The sequence below is a fragment of the Oryctolagus cuniculus genome, chromosome 14 (genome assembly GCF_964237555.1).
Source record: "Oryctolagus cuniculus chromosome 14, mOryCun1.1, whole genome shotgun sequence".
Taxonomy (NCBI): domain Eukaryota; kingdom Metazoa; phylum Chordata; class Mammalia; order Lagomorpha; family Leporidae; genus Oryctolagus; species Oryctolagus cuniculus.
Genome location: NC_091445.1, coordinates 76161223 through 76182898, shown reverse-complemented (window position 1 = coordinate 76182898; position 21676 = coordinate 76161223). Strand labels below are relative to the sequence as shown.

General features: G+C 41.7%; 1 protein-coding gene across 5 annotated transcripts in view; it reads left to right on the top strand.

Moving 5' to 3' along the window:
• Window positions 1–21676, top strand: part of PLPP1 (phospholipid phosphatase 1) — a 90108-nt gene that overhangs the window by 48344 nt on the left and 20088 nt on the right. For 3 of the 5 annotated variants that reach the window (XM_008262216.4, XM_051853467.2, XM_017344720.3), the window contains one exon: window positions 17122–17402. In XM_008262216.4, the coding sequence (XP_008260438.1) occupies window positions 17122–17402 (281 nt within the window). Of the gene's footprint in view, window positions 1–9296; window positions 9449–17121; window positions 17403–21676 lie in introns of all 5 variants that reach the window. The other 2 variants (XM_002714037.5, XM_070056712.1) reach the window with 1 other exon arrangement.

Genomic DNA, 21676 nt, shown 5'->3' with positions numbered 1-21676 from the left:
TGAGATTTCTTTCTTTCCTTAAAGACTTACTTATTTGAGAAGCAGTTACAGGGAGAGAGGGAGAGACAGAGAGAGAGGTCTAACATCAGCTGGTTCACTCCCAAAATGGCCACAACAGCAGGGGCTGGCCTCAACGGATGTCAGGAGCCAGAAGCTTCCTGCAGGTCTCCCATTGTCGGGGCAGGGACCCAAGATTTTGGGCCATCTTCCATTGCTCACCCAGGTCATTAGGAGGGAGCTGGATGGGAAGTGGAGCAGCCGGGACTCTAATCGGCACCCATATGGGATGCTGGTGCTGCAGGCAGAAGCTTAACCTACTATACTACAGTGCTGGCCCCATGACAGATTTCTGTCATCAGTCTAGATCTCTGCCTCCCAGCTGCAGACTTTACATTCCACTGCCTACTTGACATCTCTACTAATAGGAACCTGGATGCAACCAAGATTGAACTTCCAAACATATTTCTTGCCCCCTGTTCTATCAACTGTGTTCCCAGCCTGCATTAATGCCACTTTGAAGTTCTGGTTGCACAAGTGGAAAATGTTATGGTCGTTGTTGACTCTGCTTTTCTTTTCTTTTCTTTTCTTTTCTTTTCTTTTCTTTTCTTTTCTTTTCTTTCCTTTCCTTTCCTTTCCTTTCCTTTTCTTTTCTTTTCTTTTCTTTTCTTTTCTTTTCTTTTCTTTTCTTTTTTAATATTTATTTTATTTATTTGAAAGGTAGAGTTAGAGAGAGTGGGAGAGACAAAGAGTTCTTCGATTTACTGGATCTCTCCAAATGGCTGCAACAGCTCTGAGGCTGGGTCAGACCAAAGCCAGGAGCCAGGAGCTTCTTGGGTCTCCCACGTGAGTGCAGGGGCCCAAGAATTGGGCCATTTTCTGCTGCTTTCCCAGGCCATTAGCAGGGAGCTGGATTGGAAGTAAAGCAGGTGGGGGGGGGGGCAGTGCTGTGGCGCAGTAGGTTAATCTTCCACCTGTGGTGCCGGCATCCCATATGGGTGCCAGTTCTAGTCCTGGCTGCCCCTCTTCCAATCCAGCTCTCTGCTATGGCCTGGGAAAGCAGTAGAAGATGGCCCGAGTCCTTGGGCCCCTGCACCCGCGTGGGAGACCTGGAAGAAGCACCTGGCTCCTGGCTTTGTATCAGCGCAACTCCGGCTGTTGGCGACCATCTGGGAAGTGAACTAACAGAAGGAAGACATTTCTCTCTCTCTCTCTCTCCCTCTCACTGTCTGTAACTCTACCTCTACCTCTCAAATAAATAAAATCTTAAAAAAGGAAGTGAAGCAGCCGGGACTCAAACTGGTGCCCATGTGGGATGCAGACGTCTCAGGCAACAGCAGCTTTACTCACTATGTCACAACGCTGGCCCCAACTATTTTCTTTACTTAACATCCAGTCAGTCCATCAGTAAGTTCCATTGTACTTTCAGAATAAATCCAGAAATTGACCACTGTAAGACCTATGCCTGCACTGTTCTCCCTGCCAATAGTTCTTGGGTGGGAACTCAGTTGTTAAACAGAATGGATTGATTGCTGCCTTATAGAAGAACTTGTTGGCTTATACACTTTTGTCTCCTAACATTGACAAAATTATTTTTACAGTTTCCTGAATTAAGTCTTCTCTTATAGATAAAGTTCATCACCTTTTTGGTCTGTGTACTGTCTTTCTTTAAGATATTATTATGGAATTTACAAATAGGAAAATATTCTATCTTCAACCTAATTAAGTTATAATGTATAATGTAGTCTGGAACCAATTATTCAGTTTTTAAAAACCTTGTCTCTATTAAAGAACAATGTTAAAGAAATATACACCAGATAAATACTCCATGTAACAATAAATTATGTATAGACTAGCTGCTGACATTTTTTACAGGAAAAGAAATATTCATACTCTAGGTAATAAAGGAATGCATCAGACCAGATAGTTTTTCAGTTTTATGGTACTTATAGTCCTTTTTCCCTCTTTGGGGTTGTCAAATAATTATTTTTGTTTGTGATTTATTCATTCTGTCTCCTGAACTACATTTTTTTCATGGTAGCCCCATATACTCCAGTGTGCTTCAGTTCATGCATGACCTGGGCATTTTGGACAAATTCAAGTGGTCACCACAGTTTTGTTCATGTTTTAGGAACTTGCCCACATCTTTTTCAACATTATTTTCAAAACTGACTTTTGTATTTGGGATTTTCCCCTTTAGTAAATAAACAGGTAGATTTTCAATGACCCAATAGAGAAGATAGACTAAATATATACACATATCACATGTCTACTTAGCTTAGGGGCACAGTCAGGTGGCAAAAATAATAATAGACTCATTATTCTGTAGTCTAGCCTGAACCTCTGTGTTCTTATCCTTCAAGCCTGTGTCCACATCCTTCCCTTTGGCATTAGGAGAAGAATGTGGTTCTTGAAGGATTTCACAAGTGCCCATCATCTTCTGTGTTCCGTGTGGTTTGGTGGTGTGCCAGTGGGTTTTTTTCATCTTCCAGACATTAAGGTCATGCCTGACTTTTAGGGTAAATCTGGAGGGGTCTGACATCTGTGTCAGGATTTCTCAGGCTGATGCCTGCTGCCTTTGCCCTGAGACAGTGTATCCCTTAATGATCTGCTCCTGTAGGACTCATGGGTGGGGGCCACTGCCCCTGGGCATTTGATAGGTTTTATATTCATACAATGGGATACTGTTCAGCAATGAAAAGGAACAAAATACCAATTCATGCTCCAATACTGATAAATCCTGAAGCATTATTTTATGGAGCCATTTGTGTAATTCTTACTAATATTAGAACACTTCCCTTCACATGTAAAATAGCTTTTAACTATAGTTTCTCAGCTTTGCTGGACATCTTCACCAATCTTTCTGATTAAAACAGTTTGTTAATATTTATATCATGATCCCAAGACCCTGAGTATTTGTGCAAGAGAAAATTAGGATGTGGTGTGATCATGATCTTGTGTCTTTTCTCTTCTCTGGTAAAGGATGAGTAAGTGTTCTTGTGGTAGTTACTCTGTGGAAGGAATGAGTTATCACATGTTCTGTTTTGACCCATTACAAACATTCACTCACTGAAGATAAAACACTATTTATTTGTAGGTGACTATGAATTTACAATGCAGACAATCTTAGTCCATTCACTCACTGAAGATAAAACACTATTTATTTGTAGGTGACTATGAATTTACAATGCAGACAATCTTAGTCTTTTTTTTTTTTTTTTTTTAAGATTTATTTATTGGGGCCAGCGCCGTGGCACAGTAGGTTAATCCTCTGCCTGAAGTGCTGGCATCCCATATGAGCACCAGTTCTAGTCCTGGCTGTTCTACTTCCAATCTAGCTTTCTTCTGTGGCCTGGGAAAGCCGTGGAAGATGGCCCAAGTTCTTGGGCCCCTGCACCCACGTGGGAGACTGGGGAGAAGTGCCTGGCTCCTGACTTCATATCGACGCAGCTCCAGCCGTTGCAGCCATTTGGGGAGTGAACCAGTGGATGGAAGACCTTTCTCTCTGTCCCTCCCTCTCCCTATCTGTAACTCTACCTCTCAAAATAAATAAAATCTTTTAAAACATTTATTTATTTATTCAAAAATCAGTTACACAGAGAAGGGGGTGTCTTCTATCCATCCACTGGTTCACGCCCCAGTTGGCTGCAACGGCTGGAGCTGTACCGACCTGAAGCCAGGAGCTTCTTCTGGGTCTCCCACGGGGGTGCTGGGGCCCAAGGACTTGGGCCATCTTCTGCTTTCCAGGCCATAGCAGGGAGCTGGATCAGAAGTGGAGCAGCCAGGACTTAAACCGGTGCCCATATGGGATGCTGGCACTGCAGGCAGCAGCTGTACCCGCTATGCCACAGCACTGGCCCCAACAGTCTTAAATGGGCTACCTGTAGCTAGCCACATGAGCAAAGGGTAAAGCAGGATGTGAGGAAATAAAATGATGTAGCCACTTTGGAAAATAGTTTAGCAGTTTCTGTTTACTTATTTGAGAGGTAAATGAGTAAGTAAGCTCCCGTCTGCTGACTGACAACCCAATAACCACAACAGTTGGCAGAGATCCATCTACTTGAGCCATCACCTTGTACTTTCCAGGGTTTGCATTAGGAGGAAACTGAAATCAGGAATGGAGCTGGGACTCAAACTCAGGAATTTACTGGGATGTGGCTGTCTCAGCTGGTACCTTAACTGGTAGGCCAAACACCTGCCCCTGTTTAACTGTTTAAGAAACTACCAGACTGGGGTGGGCATTTGTCCCACTGATCAGGATGCCTGTATTCAACATTAGAGTGTGTGTGTTTGCTTCCTGATTCCATATCTTGATTCCAGCTTCCTGCCATTGCAGGCCCAGGAGGTATAGTGAGTGATGGCTCAAGTCACTGGTTCCTGACACCCACGTGGGAAATCTGGATTGAGTTCCCAGCCCTGGGCATTTGGGTGGTGAAGAAGCAACTAGGATCTCTCTGTGTCTCTCTGCCTCTCAAATTAAAAAAAAAAAAAAAAAAAAAAAAGCTAAATTTATCATATGACCTCACAGTTTAACACTTGTAATTTCTACCCATTAGAAATGAAGGCATATCCACACAAAGACTTGAATGTGAATGTTCATAGTAGCATTAGTCATAATAGCTCCAAACTGGAAGCAGTCCAAATGTCCATTAACTGTAGACTGCATAAGCCAAATGTGGCATATAGTCGTAAACATAATAGTACAGTGCTCAGCAATAAGAAGGAACAAAATGCATGCTGCAACATGGATGGACCTCAAAAACATTATATGAAAGAAGGCCACATGCAGAATACCACATATTGTATGCTTCCAGGAGACACAGAAAGCAGATGAGCGGTTGCCTGGGGTTGGCAGTAGGACTAGTAATGGAATGCAAATTCTTTCAAGGGAATTTTGAGGGTATTGGAAAGATTCTAAAATAAGATTATGGTAGTCGTTGGACAGTTGTATACATTTACCAACATAATTGAACTATGTATTTAGGATGAATTTTGCAATTTGTAAATTATGCCTCAATACCCTTATTAAAAGTAGAGGAGGAATGGAAATGAGTTTCCCAGCTGAAATTTTTTACTTTTAAGATTTATTTATTTGAAAGGCAGAGATAGAAGTAAAGAGAGAGAGACAGAGCGCTTCCATCCACTGGTTCACTCCCCAAATGGCCACGATAGCCAGAGCTGGGCCAGGCTAAAACCAGGAGCCTGGAGCTTCTTCCGGGTCTCTCACGTGGATGCAAGGACCCAAGTACTTGGGTCATCTGCTGCTGCTTTCCCTGGCGTGTTAGCAGGGAGCTGCATCAGAAGTGAAGCAACCAGCACTCAAACCAGCGTCCATATGGGATACCAGCACTGCAGGTAGAGGCTTAACCTTCTATGCCACAGTGCCGGCCAGCTGAAATATTAAGAGAAACATTGTTTGACAAATGTAGGCACTTGAGAAATGATGAAGGGGATTGTTTTAGAGAGATTTAAAATAAAAGGAAAATACTGTTTGGTTTAAATTGATAAAAGAGCAAACAGAGTCCTTTCACTTTTGCTTTGAAATCTGTAGTAAATGTCAAAAGTAAAATATCTACTTAAATTTCTCTATACTAGTGGAGGAGCTTGGTGGTGCATAATAGCCTTTTTGGAGCAGTTTGTGAAGGATCTTAATATTTATATCCTTTAATTCCACATAAAATATATTCCAAGGAAAATATTAGAAATGCAAGCAAGGATTTGTGTTTGGAAATGTTCACTATAGCATTACAAGAGCAAAATTCCAGAATATAGAACTGAAAGATAAGTTTATTTTGGTATAAAAAATTTTTGAGATCCATTTATATTTTTCATGAACTTTTGAAGATGCCTCGTGTGGATTTCAAAGTTCATTTGCATCAAAATAGACATCTTTTATTCCATGTTCTATGGATTTTCGAAGTACCTTCATATATTTGGTAATAAAAAATTAAAAGCACATGTAAGGGAACTATTTAGATTATAATTGTTATGTCTCTTGGTTGTGAGGAGTGGAAATCCTTTCTAACTAGCTTGAGTAAAAATGGTCTTTCTTGAAAGGGATGCAGGACTCTCAAAACCCAAATAGCAAAATCAGGGAGTCCTGTGGCAATGGCATGGTACAAAAGCTGCCTTTTCTGTTTCACACTCCCAGGGGTCAGACCTGTCTCCTCCTTTTTCTCTGCAGACCTGCTTTGTCTTCAGGCAGTTTTCATATTACAAGGCCCAGTGCAGTTTGCCAGCTTACTGTTTCAGTCTTTATTCCAGTTCCAAAATTTTCAGGAGTCTGAACTAACAAATCTTTTGAGCCTTATATGAGTTAGTGAACAATTTGTGGTTTGGTCTGCCTCCCTGCTCCTATCCTCTTTCCAGGGTCTAAATGTAGGTTAAAGTAATTAGTGACAATGATATAGTGTGGGGTAAAGGCATTGATGTAGTACATCTTATAGGCGAATATTGGTTAAAGGATGGCGAATATTGGTTATTGTTACCAAGTTATCTATTTCTCAGGCCCTCTGTGATGCAGTCTCTTCAAACTATAAAAAGAACAGTGTGCATTTGTGGTAGATTCATGCTTAATTTCTTATCATTCCTTCCTAAAACCTCTGTGGTTTGGTTTCTACCCTTTCTTCCTTATTAAAACTTCTTTTACTAAGAAGGCAATTGAAAACCTATTGGAAGAGTCAGCATTGTGGTGTGGTTGGATTAAGCAGCAGCGTGCAAAGCTGGTATCCCACGTGGGCGCCGGTACATGTTCCAGCTCCTCTTCCAATCATCTCCCTGCGAATGGCCTGGGAAAAGCAGCAGAGGATGGCCCAAGTGTTTGGACCAATGCCACCCATGAGGGAGAACTGGAAGAAGCTCCTGGGTTCAGCCTGGCCATCTGGGGAGTGAACCAGCAGATGGAAGATATCTCTGTCTCTCCCTGTCTCTGTAACTCTGATTTTCAAACAAATAAGTAAATCTTAAATAAAAAAACAAAAAGGAAAACACATTTGACAAACACTGGGTACTGTGGACCTTGAAATGCTGTCTCCTTCAGACTTGGCCTTGGTGGTATTACTCCTGACTTGCCTTCAACCCGCCCAAGCCTGCCTCAGTTGGTCTTCCTCTTGTCACTTGATATCTGTCCTTTCTACTTGCTTTCCATCCCCAAATCTCTGTCTCAGTCCTAGACTCCTCCTGAGATTCAGACTCTGGTGGTACAGCTTAGCATCACACGGAGCCTCACCGGCTCTTCCAGTCTTTGAAACCCCGGAGTTCACTGTTACCTCTAGTTAATCCCTGTTGGTTTTCTGTGCCGTGCCTTATTCAGCTACGTGTTTCTGGTAGCACCTAGCAGAATTCTCCGTGAATTCACTTAATATTTTCCCACTTGAGTTTTTCTATTTTTGAAAAGTGAACTGTTTATTATAATTGTGATTTTATTTATTCCCTTATCCTTAAAAATACTCACAAACTTTTTTTTCTAAATTCAAGAATAGTTTCAACATGGTTTTTTGCCTTAAACTTAATGGTTGTATATGTTAGTAGCACTTTTCAATAGACTTGGCATATTAATATGAAGTTTCCTTGAGAATGAAGACACAGTGAGCTTTGGACACTAATCATTAAGTACATTTAATTTATGTACTAAATATTTCATTATGAAAGAAATACCTTGTTGAAAAATTCAGCCAGTTAAGAAATGTGCTATGTGGACAGTGAAAGTTTCCATTAATTGTATAGCATTCTTACAAGTAAAATAAATTATAGAAGTGGTGGTTCTTTCTAAATAGAAAGTAAGTTTGCCCGTCAGGTTACCATGCGGTTGTTGGTGGATGACTAAGTGTTTAGTTACTGTGAAGGGCAGACAACAACTAGAATCACACCTCTGTGTGTTTCCTTACTGTGTGCACTGATAAGTAATTACAGAAGGCTTGTGCGAAGCGTTTGCAGTTGTGCTACAACCGTGGCATATGTACTGCATGCTGGATGTTTCACCCCCTTCGACTGGGTACCACTAGTCTGGTAAGTCAGGATATTCTGAACTCAGAGTAGTAGAAAAGGTCATTTAGTAAAGTCAGCTTTAGTTTAATTTTTTTAAAAAGGGTAGCCTTTACTAGAAATGTAACTATGAATTTTATAGCATCTTTAAGATGCTTAAAGCATGAGAAATTGGCTAATACAAAGAAGTAAATGTTGGTTCCTGTATTCAGTGTCTAAAGAAAAAATAGATAAAGACATAAGATTTCATATGCTTCTCTTTATTTGGCCCTTGTCACTTAAACAAACCTGGTATTTGTGATAAACACAGTCTGGCAGTCTGGTGAGGCTTTGGTTGTCATTCAGCCTTAAGGGCCTTGTGGAGTTGGGAACTATAAATGGTCATCAGGTTTTGCTGTTGCACAGAGGGCAGCGTGTGAACCTGTGGTGCGAGTGCCAGCTTAGTGGTTGGCGTGTTTCTGCGGGGAGAGTCTTTGACACTTGTAATCTGTCTGAAAGCGGGTGTCATGTTGAGGGTTTCTGCTCGACTGCATCTCTCTTACAAAGCAGTGCTGGTCAGTGTGCTGCCGTTTTACTCAGTAGGTCAGGTTCAGTGAAGTAAGAAAGCTGAATTCATAAAGCTCATATTTAAGCAAAATTTACGCATTTTAGGAGGGAAATATGAGACATGATCTTTGTGGAAATATTGATGATTAAAACAGAGCTGCCTATGGGGTGATTTTGTGCTTCATTCCCTTGCTCATCTTTTCTTAAGAAACTTAGTTTAAGTTCAAACCACTCTTCCGCAGTGGCTTTAAACCTGTTGAAGACAAACAGAAATGACTGGAGAAAGCTTTGGGATACTCTGGTGGCTTAGCCATGTGATCATGACCTGTTCAAATGTGCTAGTAATATAGGGATGAAACGGGGAATGTCAAAATGTTGTTTTCCTTTTGGAAGCAAGTCTGTGACCAGTTAGCTTGGAAATAGTGTTGAAAACCTGGTAATTAAAAGACAAGAGCATGAGAAGAGTTTTTTCCCCCCTCCAAATCCATTTAATGTATTGGGGTAGAAACAAAGGGGGGAGAAGATGCTGTTTGCTAAGTTACTTAGTGGAGGCCTGGGTGCTCTGTGTCCTGCATAAAAGAACATCTTTTCCCTTGGCTGTAACTTTTCTAACTTCTGTTGCATGCATTGCTGCATTTCCTTTCGACTTGTGCTCTCATGTATTTTTATGACAAATGCATTTTAAAAAATAATCTCTGGGATAATTATTGCCATTAATTAGTTTTGATGTTTCTTTTTTAATGATATTTCCATTTATTCCCTTTTGCTAGCTGGATTGCCTTTTGCAATTCTTACTTCAAGGCATACCCCCTTCCAGCGAGGATTATTCTGTAATGATGAGTCCATCAAGTACCCTTACAAAGAAGACACCATATCTTATGCGTTATTAGGTGGAATAATCATTCCATTCAGTATTATCGTTGTAAGTTAAATCCACTTTTCCAAGTTTATAATTTTTGGGCACTTGGCTTGATTTTGTTTTTAATCTGTTGATGATTAAATGTAACAGTATAACCCTCCAAAACAATGTGTGTGTTTTCAGAGCTTTTAATTGAACATTTATTTCATTTAGGTAGTCTTCATTATTTTAAGTGAGGTTTAAAGAATAATAATATATGTAATTACGAGAACTTTACAAAATATATGTGGGTTTTATACCATTTTCTTCACATCATTGTGATGTGATATGAGCTCTGATTTGTTATTGTTTCAGTAATCATGTGGTTGATAGTTGAATGTTATATATTCAATAAATTTCTATATACACAGGATATTGTTTTATAATGTATCTGTATGTGTGCCTACTCTCTTTAGTCTCTGAGTTCTAGCAAAGAGAATTTGCTTTCTAATATTAAAACTTCATTTATTTCATGTTTAAAGAATTTTTATATGATACCCTCAATGGGAGAAAAACTAAAGCTGTCTTTATAATTCACAATGAATGTGAAGTTAATTTTTACTGGTATTGAAGGCAATAACGGTAATACCCCTTGTTTTCTAGTATTTCATAACCTGTTTTCTAGTATTTCAGGTAGAAATGCTTAGAAGAGAAAACTTCTAATCTAAGAGATTAGATGGTTTTATAATCTTTCACCTTAGAAATTTTATTACTTAATTCACTAGTTTTGTGCTCTATAGTTATAACTTTATTTATTTATTTTTTCTGACAGGCAGTGTTAGACAGTGAGAGAGAGACAGAGAGAGAGTTATAGACAGTGAGAGAGAGAGAGACAGAGGGAAAGGCCTTCCTTCTGTTGGTTCACTCCCCTAATGGCCGCTACGGCTGGCACCGTGCTGATCCAAAGCCAGGAGCTGGGTGCTTCCTCCCGGTCTCCCACGGGGGTACAGGGTCACTAGCACTTAGGCCATCCTCCACTGCCTTCCTGGGGCCACAGCAGAGAGCTGGACTGGAAGAGGAGCAACCGGGACAGAATCCGGCACCCCAACCGGAACTAGAACCTGGGGTGCCAGCGTCACAGGCGGAGGATTAGCCAAGTGAGCCACGGTGCCAGCCTATAATTATAACTTTAGAAACAAGTATTATGTTAGAGCAGAAAATGTGGTCCTATGTAGAAAACAGACCAAGATGACAGCATATCTGAGGATACGTCATACGATTTGTGGAAAAATAGAATGAAGAGATAAGTTCATTTTGCTGCAAATAGTCTGAAATCCATGCATAGTTTTTTCATAATATGCACTTTCACAGACTTTTTGAATTACCCTCACATAGCTTGTCTAGTTCTGGAGCTTATTTTTATGTTTTTTAAAAAGCTTTATTTATTTGAAAAGCGGAGTTAGAGAGAGAGAAAGAGAATTTCTTGATCTCCCATCTGCTGGTTCACTCCCCAAATGGCCACAATGGCTGGGACTGGGTCAGGCCAAAGCTAGGATCCTGGAACTCCATCCAGGTCTCCTTCTGTGGGTGGCAGGGGCCTAAGAACTTGGACCATCTTCCACTACCTTCCCAGCTACATCAGCAGGAATGTGGATCAGAAGTGGAGCAGTAAGGACTCAAACTGGCACTCATATGACATTGCATGTGGTGGCTCAACTCACTGTGTGAAAATGGCAGCCAGGAGCTTATGTATTTATTTATTAAAGATTTATTATTTGAGAGGCATTGTTACAGAGACAGAGGCAGAGAGAGGAGAGGTCTTCCTGTCCACTGGTTCACTCCCCAGATGGCTGCAATGGCCAGAGCAGCAGAGCTTCTGCTGCTTTCCCAGGTACATTAGCAGGGAGCTGGGTCAGAAGAGGAGCAGCCGGGACTCAAACTGGCAACCCATTTGGGATGCTGGCATTGCAGGTGGTGGCTTTACCCATTATGCCACAGCACTGGCCCTGAGCTTGATTTTGTTTTTTTAAGATTTATTTTATTTATTTGAAAGAGTTACAGTGAGAGATAGAAACAGAGTGAGAGTTCTTCCATTTGCTGGTTCACTCCCCAAATGGCCGCAACAGCCAGAGCTGCGCCAATCCAAAGCCAGGAGCTTCTTCCAAGTCTCCCATTTGAGTGCAGGGGCCCAAGGACTTGGGCCATCTTCTATTGCTTTCCCAGGCCATAGCAGAGAGCTGGATTGGAAGAGGAGCAACTGGGACTGGAACTGGCGCCCACATGGGATGCCAACGCTTCGGGCCAGGGCTTTAACCCACTGCGCCACAGCGCCAGTCCTCCCTCCCCTCTGAGCTTGTTTTTAAAAAGTGTTTATTAGCAGTAGAATATGGCCCAAGTACTTGGGTCCCTGCCACCCACATATGAGACCCAGAAGAAGCTTCTGGCTCCTGACTTCGGATCATCCCAGCCCTGGCTGTTGAGACCATTTGGGGAGTGAGCCAGCAGATGAAAGATCTTTCTCTGTGTCTCTGCCTTTCTCTGTCTGTAACTCTGCCTCTCAAATAAATAAATAAAATCTTTAAGTGTTTCTTAATTTAGAAATATGATGTCTTAAGAATGATCACAGCACCTTACTAGCAGTGAAAGTATCAACTTCTAATTTGTTGTATGTTATTAATAAGAAAACTTCTGTTATCTAAGTGTTTCACAAGACCGTGAGCCCCTGAAAGCAGAGCTGATGCTTTATTAATCTTGGTATTCTCACTGCCTGGCAAAGAGCCTGGTATGTTGTGGGTGAAAGATCAAACTGTGTGTTCGCTTGAGTGAAAGAAACCATGAAGTAATTATGTAGTGACACTGGTGACTCCTGTGGTATGGCAGAAGTTTAAGAAATCATGGATTCTTTTAATCTCAACAAATCTTTTTTTTTTAAAGATTTTATTTATTTATTTGAGAAATAGAGTTACAGACAGTGAGAAGGAGAGACAGAAAGGTCTTCCATCTGCCGATTCATTCCCCAAATGACCACAATGGCTGGAGTTGAGCTGATACAAAGCCAGGAGCCAGGAGCTTCTTCTGGGTCTCCCACATAGGTGCAGGGGCCCAAGGACTTGGGCCATCTTCCACTGCTTTCCCAGGCCATTGCAGAGAGCTGGGTCGGAAGAGGAGCAGCCAGGACTAGAACTGGTGCCCATATGGGATGCCGGCACTGCAGGCAGAAGATTAACCTACTGCGCCACAGTGCTGGTTCCTAAACAAATCTTTACACTTAGTTGTACTACTAAGAGAAAGAAAGCCAAGGCATGATTATTTAATTAAGGAGGGAGTAGGTTCTTTGTTTTTATTTTTTAAGTATTTGCGTTTCTAAGAGATTGCTGGTTATGACAGATAAAATTTTAGTAGGGCTCAGTTGCAAATAGTAACCAGTTTCAGAAAAGATTCAAAGTCAAATAAACAGTGCTAGAAATATACCTGGCTTTGGTTCTTTTCTTTGTGTCTCAGTAAGAAGGATGCTGCACAAGCAAAACAATAGAAATCCACTGCACACCAGGGGGCTGCAATAGAACAGGGGGCCTGCAGTTTGCTGGGCACGCTGCAGGTGTGTTTAGCCTGCACTGCATACGCAGGGCCTGACAACACGCTTAACCAGAATTCATGAATTGTATTTTATTAACTAACAGTGTTTTATTATTTCAACGTAACCTGTAAGAAAATTATCTTTACATTTAATAAAATCTCAAGTACATTAATATGAGTATGAATTTCTTTTAAAAAGAACAAATTGTTTAAAAGTGCTGTAAATACCGTTTTCATATCAACAGTGTCGACAAAGTGCAGCATAGGGCAGTGGTTCTGTGTGGTAGTTCAAAGTGATTCCAGGTTATTCATTAGCTCAGCTTCATTCAGGCAGTGCTTGGGTAGCTGTGTTAATTAGCTAGAAAGTAAACCATTTCTTCAAGAAAATCATGGATTCAGACTTTACACCAGACCTTGCAAATGAACTATAAATATATGACCAATTGAGTCTGATAGAGAATTGGGGTTAATAGAAGAGTATTTCAGAAAGTTTGTGGAAAATTTGATTAATAAATTTATTGCAAAAAATCTTTTGAAAACCATGTATGTAAGTTATCTTTAAAAATTTCATGGGAAATGTATATTATGAAAAAAAGTATGCTCAGATTTCAGCATTTTTGGTACCAGAATGAATTTATCTTATTTTTAAAGATTCATTTAGTTATTTTGAAACAGTTACAGACGGGTGGGAGGGAGAGAAAGAGAGAATGAATGAATGAATATCTTGATCTTTCATCTGCTGGTTCACTCCCCAGATGGCCAAAATGGACAGTGCTGGGCCAGACCGAAGCCAGGAGCTTCATCTGGGTCTCCCACATGGATGGCAGGGGCCCAGACACTTGGGGCCATCTTCCACTGCTTTTCCCAGGCCATTAGCAGAGGGCTGGATCAGAAGTGGTCAGCTAGGACATGCACTGGCTCCCATATGGGGGTGCCATGCCAGCCCCTAGAACAAATTTATTTGTTAATTCAAATTTCCATGAACTTTCTGAAGTACCCTTGTGTATTTTCTCAGAAAATAAGGGAAAATTTTAGTAAGGAGGAAATGTCAGTGAAGTTGAAATTAATGTTTGAGGGTTCATAAGAATCTGTTTGAAATGATGAGACAGTTGTGACTTTTGAGAAAAATTCAATAAAGAGAATAGAGACAGTTTGACATATTTAGGATGGAGTTGAAGATGTGCAGAAGTGCCAGTGATTTTAGATTATTCTCTTGGGAAGGCAGGCCCTGAATGAGAGGCACAAAACTATAGGGACAGTGTTGAGGCACAGAAAATTGTCTTGATTGGTGGCTATGTAAAGAAGACCATGAGAGAATACTGTGGTGCATAGATTTAAAAAGGCTGAATCATACTGATTTAGGTAATTATTAGCTCTGATCTTTGTAAGTATTCTGTTTACATCTCAAACGTTGTCTAATCGTACCCTTAGAATATAAGTAAATAATATGTAACAAGTCTTCTCAGTTCTAGGATTAAGCCACAGATGGGTTAGGTGTAGACCTCACCAAAGGTTAAAAATTGATATAAATGACTCAAAGGGCAGGATAAGCTATTAAAATGAAGTGTAAGAATAGAACTGTCTTGTTTAGATCAAATGGACAGACACATCTTTATGCATGCAGTTTGGAAGAATTTAGTTTGAACTATTCTGTTGTCTGTTTTTCCCAATAAATGGGGAGTACATGATAAAGAATGATGAAAATTGGGGCTGGTGTTAGCCTGCAGTGCTTGCATCCCAAGCACTGGTGCGAGTCTTGTTCGCTCTACTTCAGATCCAACTCCCTGCTAATGAGCCTGGAAAAGTAGTGGAAGATGGCCTGAGTGCTTTGGGTCCCTGCCTCCCACACAGGAGACGAGTTCTAGGCTCCTGGCTTTGGCCTGGCCCAGTGCTGACCATTGTGGCCACTTGAGTGAACCAGCAGATGGAAGGTCTCTCTCTCTCCCTCTCTTTGGAACTCTGCCAGTGCTCTGAACATATCCAGCTGGTTTTCTGTCATCAGAGGCAAGAACCAGGATTTGGGTGGCCCTAGGCAATGATGGTTTGGACTATCATTAGTTGAGTACTTAAGAACAGTGATAGCTGAGATGTGCAAATTTCAGCTTCTAAAATAGTATTCTTGGCATGCTTTTTCTTCTCAAAGATCAATTCCATAATTTAATGTTAGGAAAATTTCTTTTAGGAATTATTGGGACCCCGTAATGGCCTAAGGAAGTAAAATATATACCTTAGTACAAGGCTGCTGGAGGCATTTAGTGGTGCCCCTCTGTTTACGGGGGTTTTCATTTCCTGTGACTTATCTCAGAAGAGAGTTTGATTGACTGACTCACATTAAGGACTGCAGTGACTATTAGATTTCTTTAGGGCTTAATGTGTTTAACGGGGTTTGCTTTTTACCTGAGGTAGTACCTTCAATTAAAATGTATTGACCATGTCACTGTAGTGATAGTTTCTATTCAACAATTAAATCATCATTGCTTTTGCAGAGTTCATAGTATAGTTGCCATAATGTAGTTAGAATATCCTATTTATGGAATTCTTGGAGCCATTCAGAGAGATAACGAATTTTTGATATCGGGGTCCTGAAATTCTTTTTAGGAGGCAACCACTTATTTCATTTATGACAAAGCTTGCCCTGAATGAAGACGGTTAATCCTTACTAAATGGAAATGTCTGAATCCTATGTAAAATCATTTATATAAATACAAGATGAAGCAGGGAACCTAGTGTCTCAAGTGAAACTTTGTTACCTTCTCCTCCTCCTCCACCTCTTCCAAATTAGTATGTGTTTGGGTTTCCGGTAGCTAGAGTGTATGTATTGTTGTCGTCTTCTTTTTTTTTAAGATTTATTTATTTGAAAGAGTGAGACAGACGGATAGAGCAGAGATCTTCCATCCACTGGTTCACCCTCCAAATGGCCACAATGGCCAGAGCTTCCAGATCTCCCACATGGGTGCAGGGCACAAGTGCTTGGGCTATCTTCTGCTGTTTTCCCAGGCCGTTAACAGGGAGGATCAGAAGTAGAGCAGGTGATGGCTTTACCCACTGTGCCATAGTACCAACCCTAATAATTGTTCTTTTAAACAATTTTTTTTTTTCATCTAATTGAAAGGCAGGCAGAGATTTTCTTTCCAGCCGCTGGTTCACTTCTCAAATGCCCGCAACAGCCAGGACTGGTCCAGGCCACAGCCAGTCTCTCACATGGGTGACAGGGCCCCAAGCACGTGGGCCATGATCTGCTGCCTCCCAGGGTACATTAGCTGGAAGCTGCATTGAAAGCGCAGTAGTGGGGGCTTGAACTGCCATTCCAGTACTGGATGTGGGCATCCCAACCAATGGCTCAATATGTTGCACCACAAAACCTGCCCAGCAAATGTTGTTATTTATAATGTTGCCATTCAGTGTTCTTTCTGTTTCTTAGGACATTGGTTTTTGAACTTGGAAAACATTGGGAAAACTTGGGAGCATGTGCTCTCTTCCACACACACAAATACATTAGAATCTCAGCAAGTTCATGAAATAGTTTATGGAAGGCTTTAAATCAATTTTGCAAAAAGTCAATGAAAAAGAGGGGAGAGTTGGAAATGTTTCCTTGGGAAAGGGGCAGTCCCAAGTATGTGTCTGGTCTTGTAGAACACTCGAATGGGAGCCTGGTCTGTGGTCTCCTGGATGGCAAGACTTGGTGGATCCTGTCAGCTAAACCCAGTGTCCACCGGCACCAGCATTAGACCTTTGCTTTTGTATTAGATTTTTTGCTCCCTAAAACAGTTTTACCCTTTTTAGTATGATGAATATCTTTGATTCAAAGGAGTGCTTATATGAGGGAGATCCTGATTGGGGAAGTTTGTGTTTCTTGAATGAGCCATGGGGTTTGTCTTCCTGGGTACGTCACTGTCTACTAAAGCTCAGTTGATCTGAATACAGGAAAAGAAATAAGGGCTTGTTGTTTCAGCAGTCTATGAACTGCCTCTGTCTCAGCCATCATAGCTTTATAAGCAGTGTCCACAGTCAACCTGACACCTTTACTTGTTTAGAATTAGATACCCTAAGTTCATGTTCTATTTGTGGAACAGAAAGGTGGGAGCTGGTTTTAAAACAAAGGTATTATACCTTTTTCTTTTTCTTAATGATTAAGTGCTTGCTTGCTAAAGTAACATGTTATTTTTCTGTTTCTTTTTCAGATGATTCTTGGAGAAACCCTGTCTGTTTACTTTAACCTTTTGCACTCAAATTCCTTTGTTAGGAATAACTACATAGCCACTATTTACAAAGCCATTGGAACATTTTTATTTGGTGCAGCTGCTAGTCAGTCCTTGACTGACATTGCCAAGTATTCGATAGGCAGGCTGCGGCCTCACTTCTTGGATGTTTGTGACCCAGATTGGTCACAAATCAACTGCAGTGATGGGTACATCGAGAACTACGTATGTCGAGGGAATGCACAGAAAGTTAAGGAAGGCAGGTGAGTTGTTGAATCACTACAGTTGTTCTATCTTGTGCACTCTGGGAATGGAGGTTTCAGTGTCTGGAAGGTGAGCCTTCCACTAGTATACTTAACTGGGAAGTGAATTGAGATAAGGTGTGGCTTGCTCTCCCTTCTCATTCTTTCTTCCTATTTTATCCTCATCCATTTAAGAAGATTTCACTGCAACTGTTTTTATCATCAGTGTATAAGAATGCAAAACGAACCTTACAGATCATTTAGGCCAGGGCCAGCAAACTATTTGTAGAAATGCCAGATAATAAATATTTTAGGCTTCGTGGGCTTTAAGGTCTTTCTCACAACTATCAAACTGTGTCACAAGTACTTGAGCCCAAGTACTTGGGCCATCCTCCACTGGCTTCCCAGGCTCGTTAGCAGAGAGCTGAATCAGAAGTGGAGCAACTAGGACTTGAATCTGTGCCCATGTGGGATGCTGGTGTTGCAGGTAGCGGATTAACCTGCTGTGCCACAACCTTGGCTCCTGTAGCTGTGTTTTTGAAGGCTTATACCTGATGCTACAGAAATACTGCATGTCATGTATTAGTTTGTTTAGAACCAAGTGAAGTGGGTACTTATTTTCCATGATTTAGACTATCCTGGGTATTAATCTCCTTATTACCTGGCATAAATATCTAAACTTTAATAGTGCTGGCCATTTGCTATTCAATCTTATCCTTTAGCATTATTTGTTTTTAAAGATTTATTCATTTATTTGAAAGAGCAGCAGAGAGAGGTAGAGACAGAGAGAGAGGGATCTTACATATGCTGGCTCACTTCCCAAATGGCTGCAAACAGCCAGGACTGGCCCAGGCTGAAGCCAGGAGCCAGGTGCTTCCTCCTGGTCTCCCATGCGGGTACAGGGGCCCAAGCACCTGGGGCCATCCTCCACTGCCCTCCTGGGCCACAGCATCTTTTAATGCCCAGTGTCTGCATTGGCAGGAGGCTGGAATTGGCAGCTACAGCTGGGAATTGAACCAAGGCACTCCAGTAGGGGATGCAGGCATCTTAACCTGTCTCTTAACCATTAGAACAAATGCTTGCCTTGGATACACTTTTGATCTAAGTACACTTGGACCTTTTGTTCATCAGACTTTAATATACCTTGCTATACCTGCAGTTTTCCACTTAAAGTCCTGTATGAGTGTTGGGAAAACGGTCTCTTTAAGAGCAGTAGGAACATCCATAACTCAGATTGTAGAGTTATGTGCAATTAAGCTTTAAAATTCTTTAAGCAAGGATAAGGGACAAAAATAAAATGTAAAAATAAAATTTTAGGAAGACTGTATTTTCCTAGGGAAGTATGATTTCTATCGGTGTTTCCAGAATGAGTCAGTTGTTGCCAATTTCAGAACTGTATATTATTGGTACATAACTGTGGCTTTCCATTCTCATTCTATTGTGGAATATAGTTTGGCTGGGTACAACTCTCCTTCTCTTTTGAATTTTAAAAGGAAGCCAACAATGCAAAAATATTTGTCTATGCATTATTTGTAGGTTGTTACCAGCAGTGTAACCTGATCTTAATTTATCTGCCCAGCCTGTCCTCATAGAGATTTAAACTGTAAAGTTTCTCATGCTTGAAATCTGGGAGAATGGAACATAAGCACCCAGATGAGTCATTTTTGTTGACTATATGAATGAGTCAGAGTTACATGTTAGGATGAGGATATTGTCTACAATTTTGGTTTTGGTTTTGAGTTTTTCCCGTTTGTTTTCTTACTTTCTCAGCACTGTCTTCTTTCCTGCATGTGTGCCGCTCTTACATCACTGGTCTCTCCCTCTCCCTCCTCCCCTCTCCCCCCTCTCTCTCTGCCTCTCCCTCTCTCTCTCTCTGCCTCTCACTCTCTCTCTGTAACTGACTTTCAAATAAATAAATAAATCTTTTAAAAAAATGTGATTAAAAGGCCAGTACCTCTTTCCAACCCCCCATTTGAATGTTACTTTATTTTTTATTTTATTTTTTTTAAAGAGCTGGGGCTGGGTATTGAACTTGGGCACTCTAATACAGGATTTAGGAATCTTTTTTTTTTTTTTTTAAGATTTATTTATTTTATTTGAAAGTAAGAGTTACAGAGACAGAGATCTTCCATCTGCTGGTTTACTCCCTAGCTGGATGCAACAGCCAAGGCTGGACCAGATGGAAGCCAGAAACTTCTGGGTCTCTCATGTGGGTAGCAGGGGTTCAAGCACTTGGGCCATCTTCCACTGCTTTCGCAGGCCGTTAGCAGGGAGATGGATCAGAAGTGGAGCAGCTGGGACATGAACTGGTGCCCATGTGGGATGCACATCACAGGTGACAGTTTTACCTGCTATGTCACAATGCTTGCCCTGGGACATAGATATCTTAACCACTAGGCCAGATAGTCACACCTGGAGGGTTTATTAAAGTACAGGTTGCTGGGCCTCACCCCACAGCTCCTGATTCAGTGAATCTGGGGCGAGTCTCAAGAACTTTCCCAGATGGTACTGATGTTGCTGATGGAGAACCACTGCTTCAGTCTCTTCCCTGAAGTTTCTAAATTCCGCCAATATCGACTGCTTTTATATCTTTTTCACCAAAATGTGCATGTTGCTCCTGTAGTGCTCACTGTGGAAAATGTGTTGGGGTAGTGTGTGTGATAGAAAGTGATAATATTTCTTAAAGATACAATACTGCATGAATCAGAGGGTGGCAGTGTTATTTGTAGTTAAAGCAGGCATTTTAGAAGATGAGATTGGAATGTATAGAATTGAGATGGAACATGTTTTAGATCCAGGAAGCAACACGATCAAAGGCAGGTAGGCTAGAGGTTTAGGGTATTCAAGTTTGGGGTCAGGTATTAGAGGGATTGGAGTAATAGTCTCAGAAATTTGAACTGCATGCTGTTGAAAATGTAAGGAAGGGGCTGGCACCGTGGTGCAGCAGGTTAAAGCCCCGGCCTGCAGTGCTGGCATTCCATAAGGGCACTGGTTGGAATCCCCGCGGCTCCACTTTCAGTGCAGCTCCCTGGTAATGTGCCTAGGAAAGCACAAACGATGACCAAAGTCCTTGGGCCCCTGTACCCACATGGGAGACCTGGCGGGAACTCCTGGCTCCTGGCTTCGGATTGGCACAGCTTTGGCTGTTGCAGCCATTTGAGGAGTGAACCAGCAGATGGAAGACCTATCTCTACCACTTTCTGTTGCTCTTTCAAATAAAGGAAATAAATCTTAAGGAAATGGGCTGGCGCCGCGGCTCACTAGGCTAATCCTCCGCCTAGCGGCGCCGGCACACCGGGTTCTAGTCCCGGTCGGGGCGCCGGATTCTGTCCCGGTTGCCCCTCTTCCAGGCCAGCCCTCTGCTGTGGCCAGGGAGTGCAGTGGAGGATGGCCCAGGTGCTTGGGCCCTGCACCCCATGGGAGACCAGGAAAAGCACCTGGCTCCTGGCTCCTGCCATCGGATCAGCGCGGTGCGCCGGCCGCAGCGCGCCGGCCGCGGCGGCCATTGGAGGGTGAACCAACGGCAAAGGAAGACCTTTCTCTCTGTCTCTCTCTCTCACTGTCCACTCTGCCTGTCGAAAAAAAAAAAAAAATCTTAAGGAAATGAAGGCACAGACTGATATGTGGAGACCAGTTGGGAGAATGTGGCACTAAGCCTGGTGCAAGTAGTATGGGCCTGACCCAAGATAGCAAAGCAGACCATGTATAGGGCTTGCTTTAGGGGATAGGTTTCCTGAAATTGAGGTACAAGGTGCTGGCAAGAAAGGGAAAAAGTACTGCTCAGTTTCCAGGGAATGAGGAAACTGATAATAACCCTTGAGGATTCCAGAAATTTGCTGTGAATGGCATCCGCCTCTCCTAGACCAGCCAGTTTACTGAGCAGTGACTTACCACTAGTGCCTTGGTCTAGACTTGAGTTCCTGTGATGCTGTCCTTCCCCGAGCAAGCAGACAGAAAACATTTGTGTGGCTGTGGAGTTTTTAGTGCCAGTCTTTTGAAAGAATGACTTTTGGGAAAACTTTTGATAACATTAGTAAAATTATTATCCTTTAATGTAATTAATTTACCATGTGTGCACTGGTGAGAGAGATTATAGAATTAGCTAACATTTTATGTTTGTGTTATGTTAGCCATTTTTTTCTTGTGTAATCTATTACAACTGCAATATTTTGCTTCTGAGGTAATGCTTGGAAACTGAAGAACAAGACACCAGTTTGCAAGACTGGGTTTACTGAAGGACAGAAATCCTCCTTTAAAACTTGAGAAAGTTTTTCATGTAGGCAGTGGAACAGAGG